The sequence below is a fragment of the Myripristis murdjan genome, chromosome 8 (assembly GCF_902150065.1).
Source record: "Myripristis murdjan chromosome 8, fMyrMur1.1, whole genome shotgun sequence".
NCBI lineage: Eukaryota > Metazoa > Chordata > Actinopteri > Holocentriformes > Holocentridae > Myripristis > Myripristis murdjan.
Genome location: NC_043987.1, coordinates 4528385 through 4554000, shown reverse-complemented (window position 1 = coordinate 4554000; position 25616 = coordinate 4528385). Strand labels below are relative to the sequence as shown.

The 25616-nt window shown below is 41.9% G+C and overlaps 1 protein-coding gene across 1 annotated transcript in view; it reads right to left on the bottom strand.

The window, feature by feature from the left end:
- Nucleotides 1-25390, bottom strand: part of LOC115363817 (sodium- and chloride-dependent GABA transporter 3-like) — a 37409-nt gene extending 12019 nt beyond the window's left edge. The window contains exons 1-8 of the mRNA XM_030058136.1: nucleotides 25261-25390; nucleotides 21565-21699; nucleotides 11656-11793; nucleotides 8814-8925; nucleotides 7443-7575; nucleotides 6875-7009; nucleotides 6371-6474; nucleotides 5406-5530 (exon numbers count right to left, since the gene is read on the bottom strand). Coding sequence (XP_029913996.1) covers nucleotides 5406-5530; nucleotides 6371-6474; nucleotides 6875-7009; nucleotides 7443-7575; nucleotides 8814-8925; nucleotides 11656-11793; nucleotides 21565-21699; nucleotides 25261-25390 — 1012 coding nt within the window. The remainder of the gene's footprint in view (nucleotides 1-5405; nucleotides 5531-6370; nucleotides 6475-6874; nucleotides 7010-7442; nucleotides 7576-8813; nucleotides 8926-11655; nucleotides 11794-21564; nucleotides 21700-25260) is intronic.
- Nucleotides 25391-25616: the final 226 nt, after the last annotated feature.

Here is a 25616-nt window from a genome sequence, read left to right as displayed (position 1 = left end):
CAAGCTAGTGCTCTGGGAGCCAACACATGGGCACTGATTAAAGGCCCCATGCTGTACACTTTTCCAGGGTTTTATTTTAACTGTTGATATCCCTAGTAAGATCTATTTGTGGTTTTGAGTACCCGTGGTCTGCTAAATATAGTTTCACAGCTCATCTCTCTTGCCTTTGTCCCGGAGCTCTGGCAGCATGTGTCATGAAAAGGAAAAAGTGTTAAGTGTTGTCATGTCTTGTCTCGTGATTTCCTGTTTTATTTTGAAATCCCGCTTCCCTCTTGTGTCAGGTAACTTGCTCTTCCTATTGTGTTCCCCTGGTTGATTGTCTTTCCCCGCCCTGATTGTTTCCACCTGTTCCCCATTACCTTGTGTGTGCGTGTATATATAGTCAGCGTTTTCCCTTGTCCTGTGCCAGTTTGTCTTGTGCCGTCTGCCAAGTAAACCACGCCATTCTCGCCTTGTTTGCCACAGTTAGTCTTGCCTCTTTTGCCTTATTGCCACAGTTTTTTGTTGATACTTTGCCTTGCTATTTCCTTTGTTATCTTGACCACGGTACAGTGAGTATTTCTGTTGATACTTTTGTATAGAATTTTAGTTGTTACTTTTGCATTATATTTCCTCCTAGTAGAGTGTTGAATTCCTCCTAGTTGAGTGATTTTGGTTTTGTTTTGTCCTCCTTGCGAGTGAGTATTTGTGTTGTTACTTTTGCCCAAATAAAGACTGTTTTCATTCAGAACTTTTGTCTGGAGTCGTGCACTTGGGTTCTCGTTTTTGCTCGGTCCTGTCAGCATGGTTCGTTTAGCCAATCAGAGAGAATCAGTACCTCTCCACTGATTGGCTGACGGTTTTCTGAGTGACATATGGTCGGGCCAATCACAAACAAGTAACTGAAACCTACGTTGCTCAGCGGAGCTCAGCGGAGCTCAGTGGTGCTCACCGGTAAACAGGAATTATCATCTTATAGATCTATATTATGTATGATTGTCATAGCTACCGCTGAGCATGATGTTATACGACTATACATGTTTGAGCCCAACTTTGATCCCGAACCATGAAGCTGGCATTGTATTATGTCGGGTTGATAAAACAATCTGCGCTGAAATGAGCCCAACAGACGAGCAAATTTGGACTAAAACCCTGCGGGACACGTGAAACCGGGACCCTGAAGGCTGAATTATGCTTCCACGTAGGAAGAGCGTACGGGGTTTGTGCGAAGCACGCATTTCCTACGCAGCGCGTGTGTGTCCAACATACCTCTGCGAAACACACTGAGCAATTCTCCGCCCACCAACGTAGACCCTGTGACGTATGGTCGCTGAAGACGAGTCGTATAGGTGCGGGTACTTGCGCACCTCCTCGGCCAGGCGTTCTTCCGCGAGATCCAACACTCCAAAGTTTTCAAACACAACCGACGAGTCGAGACACAACAGTTGTTAAAAACGGCGCTGCCGGCTGGCACAACAACAGGATGTGATGCCGGTTGCAACAAAATGCCGGAAATGATGTACTTCGGCGGACCAATCACAGCTCTTGTGGGGTTGCGTAGGGTCCGCGTAGTTACAATTTTTGGGAGGCGCGCGGCAAGGCCCTGCGGCGGTCGCACAACCCCCGTAAAGGCTGAATTATGCTTCAGCGTTAGAAGAGCGTACGGGGGTTGTGCGAAGCACGCATTTCCTACGCAGCGCGTGTGTGTCCAACATACCTCTGCGAAACACACTGAGCAATTCTCCTCCCACCAATGTAGACCCTGTGACGTATGGTCGCTGCCCTTGGCGAGAGGACGAGTCGTATAGGTGCGGGTACTTGCGCACCTCCTCGGCCAGGCGTTCTTCCACGAGATCCAGCATTCTCCAAAGTTTTCAAACACAACCGACGAGTCGAGACACAACAGTTGTTTTAAAAACGGCGCTGTCAGCCGGCACAACAACAGGATGTGATACCGGTTGCAACGAAATGCCGGAAATGATGTACTTCGGCGGACCAATCACAGCTCTTGTGGGGCTGCGGAGGGTCCGCGTAGTTACAATTTTTGGGAGGCGCGCGGCAAGGCTCTGCGGCGGTCGCACAACCCCCGTAAGCTTCGCACAACCTCTGTACGGTCTTCCAACGCGGAAGCATAATTCAGCCTTAAGCTTCGCACAACCTCCATACGCTCTTCCTACGCGGAAGCATAATTCAGCCTTGAGCATGATGTTATACGATTGTACGTGTTTGAGCCCAACTCCGATCCCAAACCACAGACGGCAGGAGACACTGAACCACCTCAAATCTGTTTATTACAGGATGTTTCAGAATGGTAAGTTATGTTTGTTAAACATGTTGTAAATATGTTGTGAGCTTGTTGCCTGGGGAGCGGAGGCGTACTGGCTAATTTCGCTAGCTTGAGAGCTTGTTGGCCAGGGAGCGGAGTCGGACTGGCTAAAGGCTGAATTATGCTTCTGCGTAAGAAGAGCGTACGGGGATTGTGCGAAGCTTATGGGGGTTGTGCGACCGCCGCAGAGCCTTGCCGCACACCTCCCAAAAATTGTAATACAGACTAGAGTTCTCACCTGAAAATTAAGACCCGACCCGACCCGGGCCTGACTGGGCCAGCCCGAGGCCCGACCCGACCTGACTAATTAGCTGAACTTTAGGCCCGACAGCCCGATAAAGCCCGAAAAAAAAAATCGCCAAATTCGCCATTATTTAGCAGAGCCGGTCGGCCGCGGCACCGGGGCACCATCAGTCGGTATCAGGCGAGCCGGCCGCGTCCGGCATGTGCGGGTCAATACGGTAGTCTAGAAAACTTCTCGTGCGCCCCCAAGTAGATTGCGCCCTGGGCAGTCCGCGTCCGCGTCCGGCATGTGCGGGTCAATACGGTAGTCTAGAAAACTTCTCGTGCGCCCCCAAGTAGATTGCGCCCTGGGCAGTTGCACTGCCCATAGCAAAAACTGTCCCTGCTGCCGAGTCTGCCAGCACAGCGGGATACTGCTGCAACTCTCTCTCACTTGTTTGCCCTGCGCTCGCACAGCTGGTTGTCTGTCTGTCACTGAAAGTTTAGCCTCCAAATCCAATCCAGTCTCTCACTCTCTCCACCAGTCACATAAAAATGAAACGTCATAATCAATAGCAGAACACATAATTCTATTTTTTTATTTAAAAAAAAAAAAAAAAAAAATCCCCCACAGAACCCGAAGCCCGACCCGACTCGCCCAATTCACGTAAATTTTAGGCCCGACCCAACCCGAAAATGTCGGGTCGGGTCGGGTCGGGTTCGGGCAGAATATGAGAACTCTAATACAGACCCACAAGATACAGAGCCACAAGAGCTGTGATTGGTCCGCCGAAGTACATCATTTCCGGCATTTCGTTGCAACCGGCATCACATCCTGTTGTTGTGCTGGCCGGCAGCGCCGTTTTTAAAACAACTGTTGTGTCTCGACTCGTCGGTTGTGTTTGAAAACTTTGGAGAATGCTGGATCTCACGGAAGAATGCCTGGCTGAGGAGGTGCGCAAGTACCCGCACCTATACGACTCATCCTGGCACAACAACAGGAAAAGCAGCGACCATACGTCACAGGGTCTACGTTGGTGGGCGGAGAATTGCTCAGTGTGTTTCGCAGAGGTATGTTGGACACACACGCGCTGCGTAGGAAATGCGTGCTTTGCACAGCCCCCATACGCGGAAGCATAATACAGCCTTTAGTTTGCTAGCTTGTGAGCTTGTTGCCTGGGGAGAGGAGTTGGACTGGCTAAGTTCGCTCGCTTGAGAGCTTGTTGCCTGGGGAGCAGAGGCCAGCTGTGGGTGGAGTCACCGTCTTCATGACATCATGAACTAACGGAAGTGCAATCTGCTCGTTTTACAGGGAGAGTTTCAAAAAACGGGCTGTGTGCACTTATCACAGGTTTAATGCATGGGACAGTATTTATGTGGCCCCAAGACCTTCACTATCACGCAAAAACAACAAAAATTGCATTTTTCAGGCCATGGGGCCTTTAAGGATGTATCTATCTATCTATCTATCTATATATATCTATCTCTATATATAGATATATATCTATATATCTACATATATACAGTACAGGCCAAAAGTTTGGACACACCTTCTCATTCAATGAGAAGGTGTGAAAATTGCAAAGTTTTTGCAATTTTCCGGACTGACTGACCTTCATTTCTTAAAGTAATGATGGCCACTTGTTTTTCTTTAGTTAGCTGATTGGTTCTTGCCATAATATGAATTTTAACAGATGTCCAATAGGGCTGTCGGCTGTGTAGTAACCTGACTTCTGCACAACACAACTGATGGTCCCAACCCCATTGATAAAGCAAGAAATTCCACTAATTAACCCTGATAAGGCACACCTGTGAAGTGAAAACCATTTCAGGTGACTACCTCTTGAAGCTCATCGAGAGAATGCCAAAAGTGTGCAAAGCAGTAATCAGAGCAAAGGGTGGCTATTTTGAAAAAACTAGAATATAAAACATGTTTTCAGTTATTTCACCTTTTTTTGTTAAGTACATAACTCCACATGTGTTCATTCATAGTTTTGATTCCTTCTGTGAGAATCTACAATGTAAATAGTCATGAAAATAAAGAAAACGCATTGAATGAGAAGGTGTGTCCAAACTTTTGGCCTGTACTGTATATCTATATCTATATATCTATAGATATAGATATATAGATATAGATATAGATACAGATATATAGATGTATAGATATATATAGATATATATGTTAACCAACTTGACAGCAGACAGATGTACAGAAAGCTATTCATGTACATTTGTTGTTCATGTAAAAAGTTGTTTGTGTTGAATGTGCAAATTGCATTTTCAGAATTATTCAATATTGCGGAAAAATGCGGCAAATTCATTTGATTACAAACTGTGCTGTGGACATAATAGAAATTAAAATCCAAGCTATAAAAGACTATCATTGCACTTACCTTTTGATATGTTTGGTGAAAATAAAACAAATGAAAGAGAGAAGTAATCAAGTATCATTAATGTTGTCATTTTATCAGCTGGTCCCTGGTCCCTTTCCATTTTCCTAAAGTGGCCCCCAGGTTCAGGTGTTTGAGTATCCCTGCCTTGGAGTCTGCCAACATAATTAAAAGGCTGCTTATGTAGGCGCAGTGGCCAAAGAGGGCGCAGACTGGTGACGTGTAGTGTATAGTGTGCAGCTATTCCAGCATGTGCATTCTATATTGTACATTGGTTAATATTGGTGAGGACTTGACCCTCCCACTAGTGGGGTCGGATTTGTGCCCCTGGCAACATATACACAGGAAGAGAGAAGGAGAAAGAGAGAATGAGATTGAAGACTGAAATTAACCAGAGCTGGTAAAGATCATGTCAGATGCATTTGTTTTACTTGGTGAATGGAGGGAATGTAATTATGATGTGTACTGTAGAGAGCGGATCATAGTACCTGACTCGGTCACCATGTCAATGGGAACTCCTTGCTGATGGGCTATAAAGCCCAGGGCAGAGAAGACAGCAAATCCGGCCACGAAGCTGGTGCCGCTGTTCAGCACACACAGCCACAGACTGTCCCTGTATGCACAAACACACAGCTCACCAAACAGCTGAGTGAAATAACTGAATGAAAGTGTCTGAAAAGACCACCATTGTTAATGCATGTTTTAGGTTGCTTTCACACCCAATAAACAATTTGCACTGTCCGAACTAACAACTTGTTTGATTCAATGTTACTTTTTTAATTGTTCATTTGGCTTTCACACAGCTCAAATAAAAGCCTGTCAAGGCATGTAAACCAAAGAGACATGCTCACTTATTTTTGGTCAACATATTAACCTTCTATGTAGAAAAAATAACAACACAAAACAATGAAAGCCCATTCCAATGCCTTTTCCAATAGCACCTGAATATTTTCCTATGGAACAGATGATCAAAGGTTTACAGCAGCCCTCTCAACCTGGGTGTTCACACCGGCCCAAACAAACCACACCTTGGGGCTAAATGCATCACAGATCATGGCTGGTTTGAAAGCAACCTTACTGCAGTTATTACACTGCATGCATACACTGCTTCTATTATTGAAAACAGTACAATTGTCCTTTAAATAACACCACAGTTCTAGCAGCTGCAAAATCAGGTTCAGTCACAGATCTCTTTTACATGACATTGACTTGTGGCATTGTTGCACCTTGCACAAAAAAAAAAAAAAAAAAAAAGAATTTTACAGTTAAATGCTTAAAATGAAAATGGAATTTGACTAATTTATGACTATACTTGTCATACTTATTTTATCCAAATTTTAACCAGCACTTATTATTACAATACTAACATGTCACCTCTAGTATCGATTCAAAACAGTGCTTTACATTTTTGATGTATTCATGTATTCCTTGAGTTACTGGTCCTACTGCTTACTTGTAAATGTTGTTTGACGCTTTGTTGTAGCTTCCCATTACAGTCAGGGATCCTGCTGCAAGACTGTAGGAGAAGAAGACCTGAGAACATGCTGCCATCCAAACCTGCAGAATGACAAGGAAAAAAACATACATGAAGTCAAATGGGTACAAAGACAATCAATATTTTATATCTCACAGATGGATTATATATTAGTGTCGACCTATTTCTCTGTTCATTTGTTTGTTCGTTTTGAGCATTAAACCAGAGACCCCATCCGATGGAACTATGCAGGTGTGCAGAGAATGTCTAATTTTGTCTAATTTTGCTTTTTAGCAATTTTGCTTCTTAGCAAAATTAGACTGACCGGCCTGCGAGCAACACTGGATTGTCTGTTCCTTTTGTCCACTTGACTTGTTTGGACAATAATATTCAGATGCATGACAAACCATCTACAACAGTCCCAGCAAGTGTAACACTGTGTTGGAATTTGACAGAAAAAAAAAATGTTAATGTTTGTCTCACCTGAAGGTTGAGCAGGCGTGAAGGATCTGGGTACAGGTAGAAGACAAGGCCCTGCCAGGCTCCTGGCAACGTCAAACCCCTGACCAGCAGGATGGCCAGCATCACGTAGGGGAACACAGCCGTGAAATACACCACCTACACACAAAGGAGTGTGGAAATGTCACACAAGAGGTGAGTGGGACAGTTTCACCAGCAGCTCACTGGGGGTTTTTACCAGTTAGTGTTTCCTCATGATACTTGTGCTTTGTGCACATGGTGAGAGATTACCTCACCTCGCAAAACCACCTTAGTGATTGGTAAAGGTTTCTTAAAGAAAGAAAGTTCTAAAAGTAGAAGAAAACCAAAGACACTGCCACCAAAGTAACCTTATTAGAGAAAGATATACCCTCATTTTCACATTTCAGACAAATACCCAGATTTTCTTGTGTCTGTTTCCCTCCTTTTATGCAAGCTTCATTAAAGAGAACACTTGGTCTTTGATTGTGGCAAGACCATTTTTGTTTCACTTTTTATACAGCAAACCTCATCTGGATGAGAAATGAACCCCTGCACACTCCTGTGCACTGACCTTTCCAGTGGTGCGGATCCCTTTCCAGATGCAGAAGTAGAGGCCTATCCAGGAAGCCAGCAGGCACAACACCAGCTCCCAGCTCACCTTGCCCACCTCTTCTAGACCTGCAGACATGCCCAGCACTCGTCTCCTTCAAGCAAAAAGAAACACACACACGTGACAGGGAACATTGCCCTTCATAGGTTTCTAAAATCCCACTCCTGGCCTGCAACCCTTGTAGGTAGGTGTGTGTGAGGTAGCAGCTCCACCCACGGACCAATGTCTCAATTTATGGCTCACAACAGGTATATAAAGAGGCTAGTTTATCAGCCAGCATGCAACACTGGTTCCTAGGCTGCCTTTGGTTAACTCTCTTGCTGTGGGTTGTCAGTTGAGGAAGGTCACTGTGTCTGGCTTCAGAGTTTTGTCTGTTTGATGAGATACTAACGTGTGTTTCTATGGGCAGCTTTCCCTACACTGTGCACATTTGTTGTTGTGCTCCATATGGGTCAGTCCTACACTCAATCTCAGATTGGTAAGTAGGGTGCTTTTGTAGCACCTGATCTGCTCACTTATTGTAATGCTGTAGGATAACCTATTGTGTGTTCACAGGTTCCTGCAGCTGCTGTTCTTGCCTCCCCATAGTAACTATCAATACTGTTTTAGTATTTGTCCTCTGTTGAGGGGGTTGTGGCCTCCCTATTACGGTTATCTAGATGTGGGCAAAACTGTGTTGCTTACTGTGAACCACTGGTATACTTGCTTTTTCTTTTGTATATTTTCATATTTGATTGTTTAGTCCTTTTTTAGCTAACAATGTCAGAAACAAAGTCTTTCTATTCAGTGTATAACTGAGTCCTAATGACACCATGAATCTTGATGCTTTAGGGGAGCTCTTTCTATGTGACTGTTCATATAAATGTGAATGTGTGTATATTAATAATCTGGTAATGTCACCAAGAGGTGGTGATGTCACCAACTCTTGTACATTATTGTGACGTCGCCTGACAGCACAGAGCAGGCATCCAACTTTTCACCATTAGAGGTCAGGTTTCACAGTGGTTTGGGGTCTAGTTACTGTGTAACTCACTTTTATCAACACGCAAGACTGCACTGTGATAATAAGTAATCCTCCAAACGGCAGTAAGCCTTTCTTTGAAGAGAATTAATGTGGAACACAACAGTGACGTTACTCCAGTTTGACCATGTCGTGACACTGGTCTACAAATAACTGACCGCAGAATGTCTTGGACTGGCATTGAAATGGCAGTCAGTGTCATGGGTTGTGTTACTTGTTGCAGGAGGCTTTAGCAGCCCTGTCAGCACCTCATGACTGCCAGGGCTCATGTGAAACCTCTGGTGAAGCTTTACATCTTCACATGTACTTACTCCCAGAACTCAGACACTGAAGACTTGGTCACGGTTTCATGTGTCCAGTTTCCTGCCCGGTTAGCGTTGTGTTCCGATGTCCAGTTTGGAGAGGTGAGCTCCACACATCTGTCTGTTAATATGAACCCAAAGTTGTGCTGTTGTTAGATGATAGTTGAAATTGACCAGTTGTGGCAGATGTGTGTAGTCTGTTTATTACAGTACCCCTTAAGTGCAAAGCCTCACAATATTTGAGAAAACCAGTTGAGGAGTAACTAAACTCCCAAACTACTTTTTTTTTTTTTCAGCTGAAAATAAACATATGGGTTTCAGTAGTTCCGGTCAAAATCTTGACATTTTAGTGCAAAGTGTTTGAATTCTACTCTTTGTTATAAATATGCATAGCAACTGACTCTGCAGCCAATTGACAGTATTAGGCCACACCCACACTGATAGGTTTTGGCTGATTTGTGTCTGCACAAGCATTTTAGCACTGTTTCAGGAAATAATATCATAATAATCTTTGTCCATACTAATACGCCAAAAATCAAATTTAGGGACTTGAATACACTGAAGCAGTATGGAAAAATTATACGTCTTACAACCAGACTGTGTGTTTACAACCAAAATATACAGTGTAGGAGAATGGGGGTGGCGACTGCTGTGGGAGGGGGCATGGAGGAGTAACTGGGCTTAGACCCCCTCCCATCTGTGCCCCTGTTGATACTTATTTCATTTTCTAAAGGCATTTCCAAGGAAGAGGCACTTCAACCAAAAGTTTGAGTTTAGTTACTCTTTAACAAAACCAAAAACACAACAAAATTATGGAAAACAGAGATGAATGGATTCCTGTCTTTAGGAGCAATGGAGCCCAGTGATTTTTAGACCTGTTGCACTGACCAGCATTCTATGAAAATGTATGGAGAGTGTCATAGTCAATTGACCCTTTATCTGGCTCCTGAATTGTCCCTGACTGACCAATCAGCGATTTTTCTTCTGTGTAGCCACTCCTTCCTATCTGAGGAGTCGGACAGTAGAGCCTCCGCCTCCATTCACTACAATGGAATAAGTGTATTTTTCAGTCGCCTTGTATCAATATTTAATTCATTCAATGATTATTTTAAACTGTGTCTTTGTGAAAAGGAACATCTCGTGAATGGGTTCAGCGTGTTTTTTCGCTGGAAGAAAAATAGTTTAATCTTCACGGAGCTCCGAGCAGCACCACAGAGAAACCACAACAACAAAACTGTTCCAGAACTTCTTGGCTGCAAAAGGCTATTTCGTTCACGTTAAAATGGTTAAAAGGTGTGCTCTGGGATGTTTTCATGCAGCCAGGTTTCTGTTATCACCATAACACAGTCATCCATGCAGCAGTTGGTGATCTATCTGACATTTGTGAGTCATTTTTCCAGAAGTGGTCACAGATAGACTCTATAGGTAATTCTGTGGGTGGGAGGCAGCTAGCAGCACCTGCCATGCTGAGTTAGCTAATGTGTTTATATCCAGTTTTGGGAAATAACACATTCTACCCACTCACTATACTAGAGATGTTCCTTTTTACTATGACCAAGGTTAAAGTAAGAATTGACTCATTAAGTATCAATATGAGGCAACTGAAAATCACGTTGTTTTCAATGCGAGTGGATGGAGAGGTGTTCCTTCCTGCTGGTTTTTGTCCAACCTAGTAACAGCGGGCCGGGGGGGAAGGCCTTAGATTAAGGGTCAATTATCGTTCAACATCTCTCAATAAATGGTATGACCCACTTCACTGTTTACATATAAGAAGGGCCGAGGTATCAAAGACACACCATTGGCACTGATGAATACTGTTGGTAAGCATCTACAGCAGTGTAAGAGTTATGCCAGACTCTTGTTTTTAGATTTCATTCCAGCTTTACCTGTATGTAGAAACATACTTTGATTAGGCTTTGTGACATTAACATCGACAGCCATGTTATACAGTGGATTAAAGAGATCCCAACAGATCGACCACAGAGAGCAAGGTGCAGTGGTGTTACTCCTGATACAATCATCCTAAATACAGGAACATGTCAAGGTTGTGCGCTCTCATCAGTCTTGTTTTCCCTATACACTAATGACATGCAAATTATGAATTCAAACTGCCAGTTGTATAAATATGCAGATGACACCGAGTTAGTCGTTCTTATGCAGACAGGGGACACAGTTGATCAGTCTACATATGTCCACCATATTGGTGAGCTTACTAAGTGGTGTGAAGACAGTGGCCTCTTTATTAAAAAAAATTAACAATAAGGACCTGGTTATTATGAGTCATCACAATGCCTGTCATTATTTTCCATCTGTTCTGATCAATGATCAGCCTGTTGAAGCAGTAGAGGAATTTAAATATTTAGAAACCTTTTTGGGTGGCAATTTAAATTTTACAGTTAACACAGAATACATCTTTCAAAAAGCAATGCATAGTTTGTGTCATCAGGAAAGTGGACTGATATGGTATAAGCAGGGAAATTACAGACTGTTTACAGAACTCTTGTTAATGTTTAATATGTGTACATGGTGTGGCCATCTGGGGTCTAAGAATAAAAACAGACTATGCAGACTACAGTACAATTATTAGGAAAGATCAGAGAAAATTGGGATGTGTGTGTGTGTGTGTGTGTGTGTGTGTGTGTGTGTGTGTGTGTGTGTGTGTGTGTGTGTGTGTGTGTGTATAAGGATTATAAAGGATAATCTTATCTCACTTCTTTTTGTTTGTTATTATAGGTCATTGACATCAGACTTTTATCCATTACAATATTTCCTGGTTGCATTAAATTGGGAAGTCCCATATTAAATCATATCATGAGATAATCCCACTGTTTTATACATATTCTATACTTACCTGTATTCCAGGTGTTATTACAGGTAGCCCAAGGTAGTGGTTCACTGAAGGAGGAGCCAAGGTAGAACAGAGACCAGGCCATGATAATAGTGTACAGTCGAGAAAACAGCTGGATCACAATAATAGCATAGCCAATACCTGGAGGAGAGAGAGCATAGAATAATAAAAAATTAAAAAATAAAGAATTCTATTCTATTCAGCCTCCTGTTCTATCAGAATAGGAGGCTGCATCTTATGAAAAGCTGAAGAAAAATCTGTGAATGAAAGTCTGACATAAGATTTGTGTTTCTCCAGGTCTTTATAGACTTTGCCAAGAGTAAAAAGTTTGGCACCCTCCACACCTTTACCCGTCTAATATGTAAATTTAAGAGGATCCAATTTGCCTACAACCAGAGAGGTAACCTCTTCCTTTAAAATTCTCTAAGGATTTTTCATCACCAGGGATGTGAGTGCAACAGGTCTGAATTTGTTTAATCCCCTGGGGTTTTTAACCTTATGGATAGGAATTAGGGTTGCTGTTTTCCAAATAGAAGGCAACTGACAGTGGTTGACGCATATTTGAAAGGGTTTAGAGAAAACCTTGCCAAGTTGGTCAACTTAGTGACGCAAAGTGCATCCACAGATGTTATCAGAACACTTTTTTTTTTTCTTGTAATTAGCTTTAGCCTTAGTCATTTAGAGGCACAATCCACACAAAACGCAATATAAGACAAGATAATGTCTGAAAGTTCATCTATATTATCATCACAAGCATCAAAGAAACACTGCCAGTCAGTGCAGTCAAAACAAGCCTGGAGGGGAGGCCATGCTGTCCTCTGTCCAGTTTTTCACAGGCCTGTCCTTTCTCTCCAGACATCTATAGTGTGGTTTGTATGTTGGTAGTAAACATACACTGTTGTTATAGCACAGATCTGGTGTTGAAATTTTCTGAGTAGTGGGGCAGTTCACGTATTGTTCATATGTCTGCAGGATTATATCTAAACGGACATAATTAAAATCACCAACAAAAAATTTAGGACAAACAGGTGAAAGCTTGTGTGATACATCAGCTATCAGCTGAGTTGCAGCATTAGCATTAGCTCTTGGGTGAATGTACACAAGAGCAAAAAACAACTGTGGGAATTCCCAGGGCAAGTAAAAGGGGCATAAGAAGATAGATAAAAGCTCTATGTTTGGAGTGCATATTTTCTCCCTTACAGTAAGTACAGTTTTTGCAGTACCATTCATTCACATGGAAGCAGACTACTCCTCTTTGACACTTCTCAGAAACTTCAGGTGAGCGGTCAGTCTGATGGGACAGCCGAATCCAGTCAAAGCCAAATCGTCCAAGTCGTTGTCATCCAGCCTAGTTTGATACGGGTTGATCAGAAGTTGCTGCTATTGTTTTTTGGAAAACTATTTATAGAACAGCCTCAGAACTGAGCGTCAGATCAGTGTTTTTTTTTTTTTGTTTGTTTGTTTGGTTTTTTTTTTATCACAATAGTAAACAAACTATTTACAGAACAATTTTTATAAAGACAGAACATGAATATTCTTAAGTGCATTAATGAATACAACTCATCAGCTGATTGCTGATATCATGTCCAGGAATCGATTTAAACTGCTACGCCAGTTTATTCATTTCAATGACAATCAGCACTGCAATAGCAGTCCAGACCGATTTTTCAAAATCTGCCCACTCTTTGATAAGCGTTGTGAGCAGTGTCTTAACCCCTTACTGCCTGAATTTATTTACAATTATCTAAAAAAAAATTAATTTTTTAATTAGTTTGTGTTTTTGCCTTCAAGCAGATGCTAAATTAAGTGGAGATTGTTAATTTGAATATAGCACATACAATAGATATAAATTTAGGTATGATGCTAATTAGCGACATCAGGCATCTGCGACATACGGCATCAGGCATTGAAACTGAACAACAACATGTTTCTGTACTGTCCTGTAACCTTTTCACCCATGCATCTGACCTGTGAAATGGTGATGACTGAAATGCACACTGAACCAAACGTCAGATTTACAATTACTTCCCTTGCGCACCCCCTCCCCCACCCCCCACCCAATCCCCGTGCGCTGGCAATTTCCCCGATGGGAACCGCTACTGTTTACAATCAAATAAAGATACTTATATTTATGTACTGCAAAGCATTCAAGTATATGTATGGGAATATACTTATATATTCATAACATTTGATGTATATGCACAGGAATTCGAATTTCTACAATATTGCACCTACACACAATATTATTCATGTGCAGCCATTAGTGCCTGATGTCGCGAAAACGCAACAAACCAGAAATCGGCAAATACTTAGGCAATTTTCATCACATGTAGTTCATTCTGATATATCAGCAGTAGAAGCAACCAATACGCTGGTGTGTATTTTTATCTTAGCAAACTTATCTCAAATTTGGACAATTTGCTGAGTTTAGCAGCCAATTCGTGCGCTCTGCCGAGTGACCACTTCCTGTTTCAGCAACCGGCTGTATTTTACACTCTGACCTCTAGGTGGCGGTAGAGTGCTTCCAATACAATTCTTGGTATGCAATATGCAATATGCATCAACAGGCATCAGTGGGATACATACACCACCTCGGCTGCATTAAGACCAGAAGTGGTTTGTCGCGAATTCGTGACAATCGTCCACCACGTACAAGCACAGTGTGGATGAGGTCATGGTGGCATACAAGGGCACATGGACTGGTACTCTCCGCCAGTATATTGCCAACAAGCCAGATAAGTGGGGCTCCAAATCGTTCTGCCGGGCCAGTTCCTCTGGCATCATTCACGACATACTCCTCTACCAAGGATCATCCACGTTTTTCAACGTTGCTCTAAGTGAGCGTGAGCAGGAGCTACGCTTGGGGGCCAAACTGGTGACAACACTGTGCATAACAATCCCTCAGCCACGGCTTTCAGTCGTCTTCTAACTACTTCACCAGTTTCAGCTTGATCCAGAACCTGCACTCAGCACTGGGTGTCAAGTGCATCGGCACTGTTCAGCAAAATCGAACTGGTGGAGCTCCCTTGATGTCAGACAAACAGCTGATGAAGAAAGGGCATGGAGCCTTTGACTACAGGTCTTGTAAAGGTGTGGTTGCAGTCAAATGGGCAGACAACAAATGTGTCACCCTCCTCAGCAATGCCTGTGGAGTCCAGCCTGCTATGACCGTGACACGCTGGAACAAAGAGGCCAAAGTGATGAGCCCCGTCCAATGCCCATCAGTCATTCCCGCCTACAATGAACATATGGGCGGGATTGATCTCTCCGATATACTCGTTCACTTATACAAGACCCCAGCAAAGTCAAGGAGGTGGTAATTTCCCCTATTCGGGTACATCCTTGACCTCTCTGTCTCAAACTCCTGGCTGGTCTACAAGAGGGATTGCGGCCTGCTGAATGAGAAGCCAGTGCCTCTCAAAAGGTTTCACCTGGCAGTATGTGATAGCACTTTTTTCTTTCAAAATGTTGTATGTACGTATGTATGTTTGAAATGAATGTCATGAAAGTAAATTGAATATGTAAATGAAAATTAAAGAATGGAAATATACTGTATGGTCACATTCTTTTGTGGCTAAATATTACAGAGACTTAACATGTTACAGACATAAGTATGAATGTAAGTATTGTGTGTAATATTGTAATATTGAGTGTAATATGTTATACACACTGTGACTTGTCCCACTACAGATTGCCCACAGTATGATGCATGTCAGGAAGCCAGCCAAAGTTGGAAGACCAGCTTCCTCCTCACCAACACCAATGTTACCGCAGAAGAGAAAATACACCCACGCAGCCCAAGATCCACCACAAGATGTGCGCTATGACAACTGCGGACATTTGCCACTTTACAGTGAGACACGAGGCCGATGCAAGTTCTGTCCAAAGGGTGTATCCAGGTGGAAGTGTATGCATGGTTTTCTTGTGCCTGAATGCAAGCCAACCATGCTTTGCAGCATACCACAAGAAAACACACAGATAGGATAGTTAGGCCAACACAAGACATACAGGCTACCTGTATTATGACTATTGGGTCATTCCATGTCATTTGCTTCTTTGTTTGTTTGTTTGTTTTTCTTCTGTAATTTTTAGAGTGTGGTCTTTACCTGCTCTACTTGTAAAGCGTCATGAGATAACTTTGTTGTGATTTGATGCTAAAAAAACAAAAACAAAGAAACCCAACAGATTCCCTCCTGAGCATGCCCTTGGCGACAGTGGCAAGGTAAAACTCCCCTTTAACGGGGAGAACCCTCAGGTAGACCCAGACTCAGGGCGGGCAGTCATCTACCTGAACCGGTTGGATGGAAAGGGGAGAGAGAGAGACAAAGAGACAGAGACAGAGAGATAAGGACAAACTGGGACCATTCTGTGCCCATTCTTCATCTTACAAACTTTACAAATTGAAACCATTTTGGTGTGATTATCTTCAAAATTGAAAAAATGAAGAATGGGCACAGAATGGGCACTTTACTGCATAGTACTGTGTGACATTTTACAACTTTTCAATTTTGAAGATAATCACACCAAAATGGTTTCAATTTGTAAAGTAGTCAATTTTAAGCATATTTTATGTATGGTGAAATTCAGAATGGGTACTTTACTGTGGAAATTTGGAAGTGAAAACCCAAACTGTATGAATGTGCAGCTTAAGAGATTTGGTAAAAAAGTTCATGAAAATAAATGCATTTCTGGTGCAACGGCCATTGTATTTTAGGTTAATAATGATCAAATAACAAACAATAAATTAATATAAGACACAGAAGCAAGCTACAATAGTCTAATATTGAGGAATTTCAATATTCGCGAGTGGTGAAATAGCCCCATGTGTGGGATAGCAAAAAAAAAAAAAATAAAGAACTTGCATAAAGAAAAAATGTTTTATATCCCAAGAAAGAGGAAGCTGTATTATCGTACCAAATTTCAGTTTCCTATGTGTTGTAGTTCTGAGATACTGACACCTGAAAATGGAGGAAAAATAAGGACGCGGGAAAATTGCACCAAAATCGACACATACTCCCCTCACTAAATTGGTATCTCAAAAAGTACGTAGTAAAAAGATCTGAATCTCAGTCTATCACATTTATTGCTGAAATCAAGTGTATGATCACAAGATAATGCATGATGTTTTTTAATTACTTAAATCTTTACAGTTCAGGAAAGATAGATAATGCCTCAATTTATGAAAGTTTTTTTTTTCTCTGACCTGATAGCTATCACAGATGAGAAAAGGACAGTTTTCAATTTCTTTGTCACGCAAACATTTCTGAGGTAAGGCAAGGTAAGGTAAGGTAAGGTAAGGTAGACTTTATTCATCTCTGAGGGGAGAATTCATTTATCACAGCAGCACAACATAAAGAGGAAACAGGACAGACAAACAATAAATAAATTACATGAAAAGCATAAAAGAAACTGTGCTCTGCTTGCTGTATAAAATAACATTAAAATAACATTAAAAAGTGTTCAGTGATAGATAAAAAGATTAAAAAAAAAAAATTAAAGTTAAAGTGCTACAGTGGATGGCTGTGTGTCATGTGACTGACACTTAATGATAACAGTAGAAACAACAACAACAACAACAACAACAACAACAATAAGACTACATGGAGCTGTTAAAAAGTCTGACTGCCATCAGGATAAAAGACTTCTGGAAATGTTCTATTTTACACTGGGGGTGTTTCAGTCTGCCGCAGTGGGAGCTCTCCAGGGTGCTTACCGTCACATGCAGGGGGTGGGAGGAGTTGTCCATTATAGATGACAGTTTATGCAACATTCTTCTCTCTCCCACCTGCTCCACAGACTCAAGAGGGCACGTCAGGACAGAACTCGCTTTCTTAATCAGCTTCCCTTCTGAGCCCCCCCATGTGTAGCCTACTTTGTCCCTTTCGGTATATGGCATCAGTGTTGTCCGCCCAGTCCAGTCTGTTGTTTAGGTGAACACACAGGGATTTGTATAATGCTACAGTTTCAATGTCCGTACCTAGGATGTTCAGCTGTGTTGTTGGAGGCACCTTTCTCCGAAAATCCACGACCATCTCCTTTGATTTGCTGGCGTTCAAGTGCAGGTGGTTTAGCTCACACCAGTTGACAAAACCCTTGATGACCTGCCAATATTCCTGTTCATTCCCCTCAGACACGCACCCGACAATGGCCGTGTCATCAGAGAATTTCTGTAAATGGCAGTTACTTGTATTGTGTGTGAATTCAGATGTAAACAGGGTGAACAGGAAAGGAGAGAGCACTGTCCTCTGTGGGACACCTGGGCTGCAGATACAAGTATATCAGACACACAGTCATGCAGCCTCACATACTGTGGTCTGCAGGTTAGATAGTTGATAACCCAAGCAGCCAGGTGACAGCTGACCTCCGCCTCCTCCAGCTTTCCCCTGAGCAGTGATGGTTGTATTGTGTTGAATGCGGATGAAAAATCAAAAAACAAGACTCTCACATAACTCATGCTATTTTCCAGGTGTGAGAGGGACCTGTGCAGGAGGTAGGTTACAGCATCATCAACTCCTGCCTGGGTGAGCTATCTTGGGTACAGGAAGCACACAGGACGTCTTCCACAGGACTGGGACTCTCTCCAGCCTGAGGCTCAGGTTGAAGATGTATGACAACACCTCACACAGCTGGTCAGCACAGTCCCTTAGCAGTCTGGGGCCGATGCTGTCCGGCTTTAACTTGTTTGCCCATTCCACGTCTCCTGGTGTGGGGCCTTTCCCAGAGCCTTTGTTGTGGCCAGACACCGTCCTCAGTCCTCTCCAGACCTCCCTTACATTGTTCTGCTGTAGTCGCTCCTCCATCCTGCTCCTGTAGCTGTCCTTGCACTCCCTGATTTTCCTCTTAAGCTCCTTTTGTGTCCTCCTCAGCTCCTCTTTGTCCCCAGAACTAAAAGCCCTCTTTTCGTTGATTAGGGCCTTCAGGTCAGGGGTCACCCAGGATTTGTTGTTGGAATAGCAGCAAATTGTTCTGGTAGGTACAGCGTTCTCAACACAAAAGTTCATTTCCCATAATAACAGACGGCAAGACTGGTTTGTACCTTCTTTTCCTCTGTCAACGCTATTAGATCAGCAACATCAGTGCTTATAGTTGTCATGGACATGGCACAGGGAAAGCAGGACTCAAATGCACAACACAGACCAGTGAAATCCAAAAAGCAGGTTTATTACCAGGCAGAGGTCGGTACACAGGCAGGCAATTAAAAACCAGGCAGAGGTGTCCAAAAACGTGAGGTAAAGGCAAGGTCAGAAAACAGGCAAGGATCATGCACTCAGAACTATGACTATGACTATGGCTGTGAAATAATGCTGGTATGTGAGCAAGAGCTACAATGAACTGGTGACAAGACAAGAGACAAAGGGGGAATATAAGCAGGACTAATAGTGAGTGATTAGACACAGGTGTGGGAGACACAATCAGGGATCAGGTGAACACAGATGAGGAGGGGGAGGGGCAGACAGGAACCTGGAACAGAGACAGGGGTGAGATCACAAAATAAAACAGGAAGTACAAGACATGAAACATGAGGGAGAAAATAAAATACTTAACAGACAGTGAAACATGACAATAGTGGAGACTCAGGGCCCTATCTTGTGCCACCCGCTACCCGCTGTCACTACCCGCTACCCGTGAATTGCGCATTTAGGAGCTTCCGCTATTCCTAAACAGTATCTTGTGCCCACACTACCCGCTATACATTATGCCGACTCCATTATTTGCGCCTGGAGGTGTGTCCGTGGGCGTGTTTTATGTGCTATCCCTAAAATTGCTATCTTGAGCACACACTTTAGGGAAAGCGGATAGCGGGTGCTCAGGACCACCCGCTAACCCATTTGGGCTTTTACAAGAGTGTGCCCAGGCGGCTTCAGTGCACGCCCCGACAGAGCCACGCCATGCATGCGGTCGGACTGATACTGGGACGCTGCTGGAATGCACTGAGTATATTACTCATATAGACTGTTTAGAGGAAAGACTGTTTTAATTTGGACACTTATGCCAGTGTGTTTTATTGTTTTATCATAAGCCAGCACTGTGCTGTATTTTTATTCTTAATATTTTATTTTCCCAGTCTACCTTGTCAATAATTTAGTTTACACATAGGCTAGTTCCACCGCTGCCTCTTGTGTCTGTGTGGTGTGGCCTGGGGATTTTACTCAATCAGTACAACCTTGTGACACGTTCACTTGGACACATGTGGACGTGCACATGCGGCTCCACCTCCCGAATTAACTCGCCTATAATATAATATATAAAATATATATATATATAAAGCCACCTTGCTTTAGCCTCAGTTGAACCTCTGAGAAAATCTACCTTCCTCTCTCCATCACGGGTTTTGGTTTGCGGATTTAGGATAGCGCAGCCTGCCCTTAAAGGCAATGGCACCTGGCACAGTGATTGGTTTAACTGGCATAACACCCAAAACACACCTATGCATAATGTAACGGGTAGCGCAAGTCTTTTACAGATAACGGCAGGTGCGCAAGATAGCAACTTTTGCGGGGTAACGCCTCTTGCGCAATGCTAAATCCCCAAATAACGGGTTTAGGGACTCTGGCGCAAGATCGGGCTCTCAGTACAAGATTAGTCTGTATGCAGATGATGTCTTGATATTTCTCTCTCCTGAAACATTAGCCCCAACTTTTATTAATATACTCAATCTGTTTAGTAAATTTTAAATTAACCCAAGTCAGAGGCTATGTCCTTTAGCAGTCTAATTCAATCCCCTGTATCTCACCAGCCTTTCCTTTCAAATTTCCAGTTTAACATTATGGAAACCATTCCCAAGCTATCTGGATTCTAACATCTCAACCACTGTAACGTACACATGAAGGTGGCCCTAAACACCACTGCCTTGACCAGTGTATAAACCTTGTGTAGGTAACTTTTCATAATTCTGATAAACCACCACCATTAGAGGGTCTGAATTAAATGCACTACTCTTCTCAGCTACTCTTCAGGGCTGCTTTAGGCAGTGTAATCTCATTTGTTCAAATCCCACTGGGACAAATCAAACAACCAGTCACCTCAAGGAAGCATTACAATTTCAGTCCAATCAAGCCTTGTGTACTGTTGACTAAATGCGATGACTAAAGAAAAAGTGCTGCCTACAGTCTTTGTGTGCTGAAGGCCATACTTTTCTCCACCTGATGGTGGCATCTGTGTAATATGTTCAGCTTTTCCATGCCACTTTTTCATACCAAAGATAACTGGATCGGAGGCAGAAAATATCACGTCCAAGAAATGTTGCCAGACTGGGTGATTTTCCAACCATTAACATTAACTGATTAAAATTAAATTGTTTCCCGTGTTGATGAATGTCCAGAGCCCTTTGTTACAATTGTGGTGCTGTGGTGACAATTGTGAAGTGAAAGCAGTTGCTAAGTCACTACCGAAAGATACTTTTTAAAATTTTTAGGAAACCACTACCCATTGGCAGCTGGGCTACCTCGGGTTGTAGCACCACCAAATGAAAAAGTCATGCCAGCCTCCTGGCAATTAAGCTTACCTTAGCTTACCTTAGCTATAACTCACCAGTTTCTGCTTCCTCACTGCATCACCATCAGAGCCACATGTACTAGTGTGCATGCGTGTGGGAGGGGCGTGGATGAGGTGATGAATTTCAGGTGGGTTCTGTTTGAGCTGTTTCAGTTCAAATTTTTGACACCAGTCTGCCCACTCTAAAAAACTACCTACACAAGCTTTAACAGTCCTTTGACGAACTGAGCTGACCCTTTTTTTTTTGTATGTATCTGTATTAATGTTTATTAGTATAATGTTTTATACTAATACTAGTTTTTCTATGATGGTTTTGTTATTTGAGATTTAAAAACCTATTAAATTTATGATTGACGATATTTTTTGATTTTGTTGATGAGAGTATCTTGACTAAACCACAATTCCAGATGCCTTTACCTTCACCCAAAGGACAGATCTTCCTCCAGCAGGTGATGGTGCTCTCCTGGGTGTACTGACCAATCGCAGACTCCAGCAGGAACACCGGTACACCAACAAGCACGGCGAAGAAACAGTATGGCAGCAAGAATGCACCTGCATACAGAGAAATGCATGTGTGAGACCTGGGAGAAGCTTGATGAGGAAAACTTATTAGGAGGAGAATCTGGCAGATGAAAGAAATTGCTGGTTGGAAATTGTGGTTGTTATTCATTAATTTTGAGTTTGCCTCAAGTTGCCATGATTGTTTGTGTTATGAACATTTGTGTGGAGTAAAAACCTGTCCTATTTATTAAAACGTGTTTCTTTACATGCTCAAACTCTGAATCTGAGACTCCTTACCCTGTTCTGCCTTGTTTACAAACTGACCAACCTTTCAACCAATGAAAACTAAACTACTCCTCTAACCATGCTTTGCTTGGGCTGGCTGTTGTTGAGGACCACGCTGAGGACCGTCTTCTGTCTTCTCTATTCATTCTCTAGTTCAAGGTAAAACCAGTCAACCCAACCAACAAAATAGAGTGAGTAGCCCAAGACACCACATTATTGTGAGTTCATATAGCTCAGTTGTTACGTTTTTTAAATGTTTTTATTACACAGTATTTAAGCGGTATTTAATAAGACAAGAAAAACTGTATCTAATAACCCAATCACCTCCACATCAAAGCAATGTCAAAACAATACCCTTTTTGACAGTGAATAACGCTCTACTTAGAACGTTCTTAAGATCCAACAGTGCAAAATGCAAATTCTTGCAATTTTTCAACTGGTCTCAATTTGTAAAGTTTGCAAAATGAAGAATGAGCACAGAATGGGCACTTTGCTGCACAGTAAAGCACCAGGATGCTCTGGTGTTCTGTTGTTGTCATTTGTCCTAGTTTGTCCTTATCTCCCTGTTCCTTTCCACCCAACCAGTAGAGGTGGATGACCGCCCGCCCTGAGTCTGGTTCTACCTGAGGGTTCTTCCCGTTAAAGGGGAGTTTTACCTCGCCACTGTCGCCAAGAGCATGCTCAGGAGGGAATCTGTTGGGTTTCTTTGTTTGTATTGTATTTTAGGTTAATAATGACCAAATAACAAACAATAAATGAATATAACACACAGAAGCAAGCTACAATGGTCTAATATTGAGGAATTTCAATATTCGCGAGTGGTGAAATAGCCCTATGTTTGGGATAACAAAAAAAAAAAAAAAAAAATGAAGAACTTGCATAAAGAAAAAATGTTTTATATTCCAAGAAAGAGCAAGCTTTGAACTTTAAATTAAAACAGAGATCAGATTTTTTAAGACATTCCCACATGCAGTTATGGGCCAATGAAAATGTGACATGAAAACTTTTTTTTGGATTTGGAGAAGCTGCCATCCAGAAACCGATGCATATATCTGACTAACCATTACTGCTTTGAACAGTCCATGTATGTATCTCAAAGCTCTGAAAAAATCAAGAAGCTGGAGCAAATGCAAAGTTGTTTTCTGAAGGCCCAAACATGGTCAACCACAAAACCCACGTAATTTTTTTTTCCATTTTTGAGGGGCTGGCATGCCTACCAGTTAGGATGTATGACAGATGTTTTTGTATATTCTGAGAGAGTTGGTAGAGGTGTATTATCGTACCAAATTTCAGTTTCCTATGTGGTGTAGTTCCTGAGATATTGACACCTGAAAATGGAGGAAAAATAAGGACGCGGGAAAATTGCGCCAAAATTGACACATACTCCCCTCACTAAATTGGCCGTATGTCAAAAAGTATACATCCGAGCAAACTAAAATTTTACAGTGTGCCTATTGGATAAATAAGGAACAACTGGTGAATTTTTCAGAATTTTTTGAGACCCAAGTGCATGGGCCATTTGGTGAAATGACATGGAATGACCCCATAGCAACTTGACCAGGTTAAGTTTGACCTGCTTTCATGCAACCAACTTGAGGCTAAATTCAGCCAGGATAACTAACATATCCCGGCTTAATCTTTTATCTTGGTTTTGTGTAATACTCCTCTGGAGGGCTCGGGTCCTAATAAAAATAAACGGTACAAAAACAATAGAAGCGTCTCACTGGTAGGGCTTGGGCCCTAATTAGAACAAACCAAAACAAACAAATAATCAAACAAAAACAATAACAGTAATAAGTACAATATTGCTCTATTGCTGCATGGGACAAAAGGAAATTGAACAATTTCTTATCGTTATTGTTACATTGTTTACATTATTTTGTTGATTTTCTTCATTTCAGCTGCTACTTTCAAGACATTTATGGGGAAAACTGAATTCATTATGTTTGAAAGATTATAATTAACCTCAAATATTTAATTCTCATTCCACCACAGACATTCTTCACGTTGAATGTAATCATTTTCAGTGCCTGTAATCTTCTTGACACATTTCCAAAACAGGAACTCGTGTGTTTGGCAGACTTCAGTAAATGTTAATGGTTTCCCTGCTGTGGTTCCATTGGTTACTGGTTCCCAGAGACAGTTTCAGGGGTCAAGGTTGCAAACATAACAACAGTTAACATATTGAACAGTTTGAAAATTAAGCCTTTGTTTTCTATTCTTTTGTGCATCTCACAAGGGCCGTACACCTTCCTTAGCTATCTTTCCCTTTCACCACACTGTAGACAGACAGAAAGTTGTCAGCACACAAGGTCACTGCCAAAACAAGTTCAGCTGGAAACATTGCATCTTCATGTACGGGCAGCAAAATGCTATAAACAAACCATAATAAAGTATAACCATAACATTTTTTTAAAAGTCCTCAGAATGGCAAACATACTGTGAGCCAGACGTTCAAATCAAATGCTTGGCCAAACTGAACACCACCTATCTAGCAGTGATACACTTTCCAGTTGTGTAGCAAGATATGAATTTCCCCTGTGGGGGATCAGTAAAGGTACACTTTACCTTACCTTACCTTGGATTAAGTTACCTTATCTCCAATGAATGTCAGAACTACACAAACCGACACGCAACTTCTTTTTCTGATGGCAAACTGCTCTCTCATTTCAAGAATGTATGCATGGCCAGTAATTTCTCCACAGCTGATATATCAATATATCAAGGAAAGCTTACACAAATTAAAACCTGTTAAGTTTTAGACATAATACATGAAATATTTCAATATAGTAAAAGTTTGAGGACAAACAGTCCTCAAAATTTTTTTAAGGTTTTATTAAGTTTTTTTTTTTTTTTTTTTTTTTTTTTTTGAGAAAATGGCCAATCAACCATCCAGACTGTCATAATTTTCCAACAAAAGCAGGATCCACTGACTTAATTTGATTGTTTTGGTTGAACTATGCACAAATATGTCTTTTACTTTGCATAAGTTAATTACACACAATAATTTATCGCGTTGACTTTTACCTTTTACGTGTTAGGAACTGAGATCAGTTAGATTAGTGTGAATAATGAGCTCAACTTTTTATTGTAAACTCACAACACTTAAATAATACCAGCTGAATGTGAAAAATATTTGGGTCATCTTCTTCATCCTGATACTAAGTTGCAGCCCCTGTTGCACAATCCACATCTCAGCGTTCTAAAAGGGTAAAAATCCTTCTCTAATTCATCTGCTTCACTTTATTTACATCTCCCTTGTCAAACAGAAATTATATTAAAAAGTGTCCATAGCATTGTGCATGTTCAGTGTAATGTACAACTCACCTCCACCATTTTTATAGCAGAGATAGGGGAACCTCCAGACATTCCCAAAGCCCACCACACTCCCTGCCACTGCCAGGAAATATTCCCGTTTATTCCTCCATTGCTCCCTCTTTTGCACTTTTGTCTCCATATGTGTTCCTTCTCCTCAGCGCTCTGGTCTGAAATGACAGGAAATTCCTGTGTCAGCAAAGCTGTCACTGCCCTGTGGACCCATTTGACTATTTCACTCCATTTGCAATTTAAATCACACAAATAAACTCTATTTTTTTACAGGTGCCTGGGAGCTAGATTGGAGTATCACATGAAAAACATTTGATGCAAATGGCAAAATTTGCAAAAATGTCAGTTTCACAAAA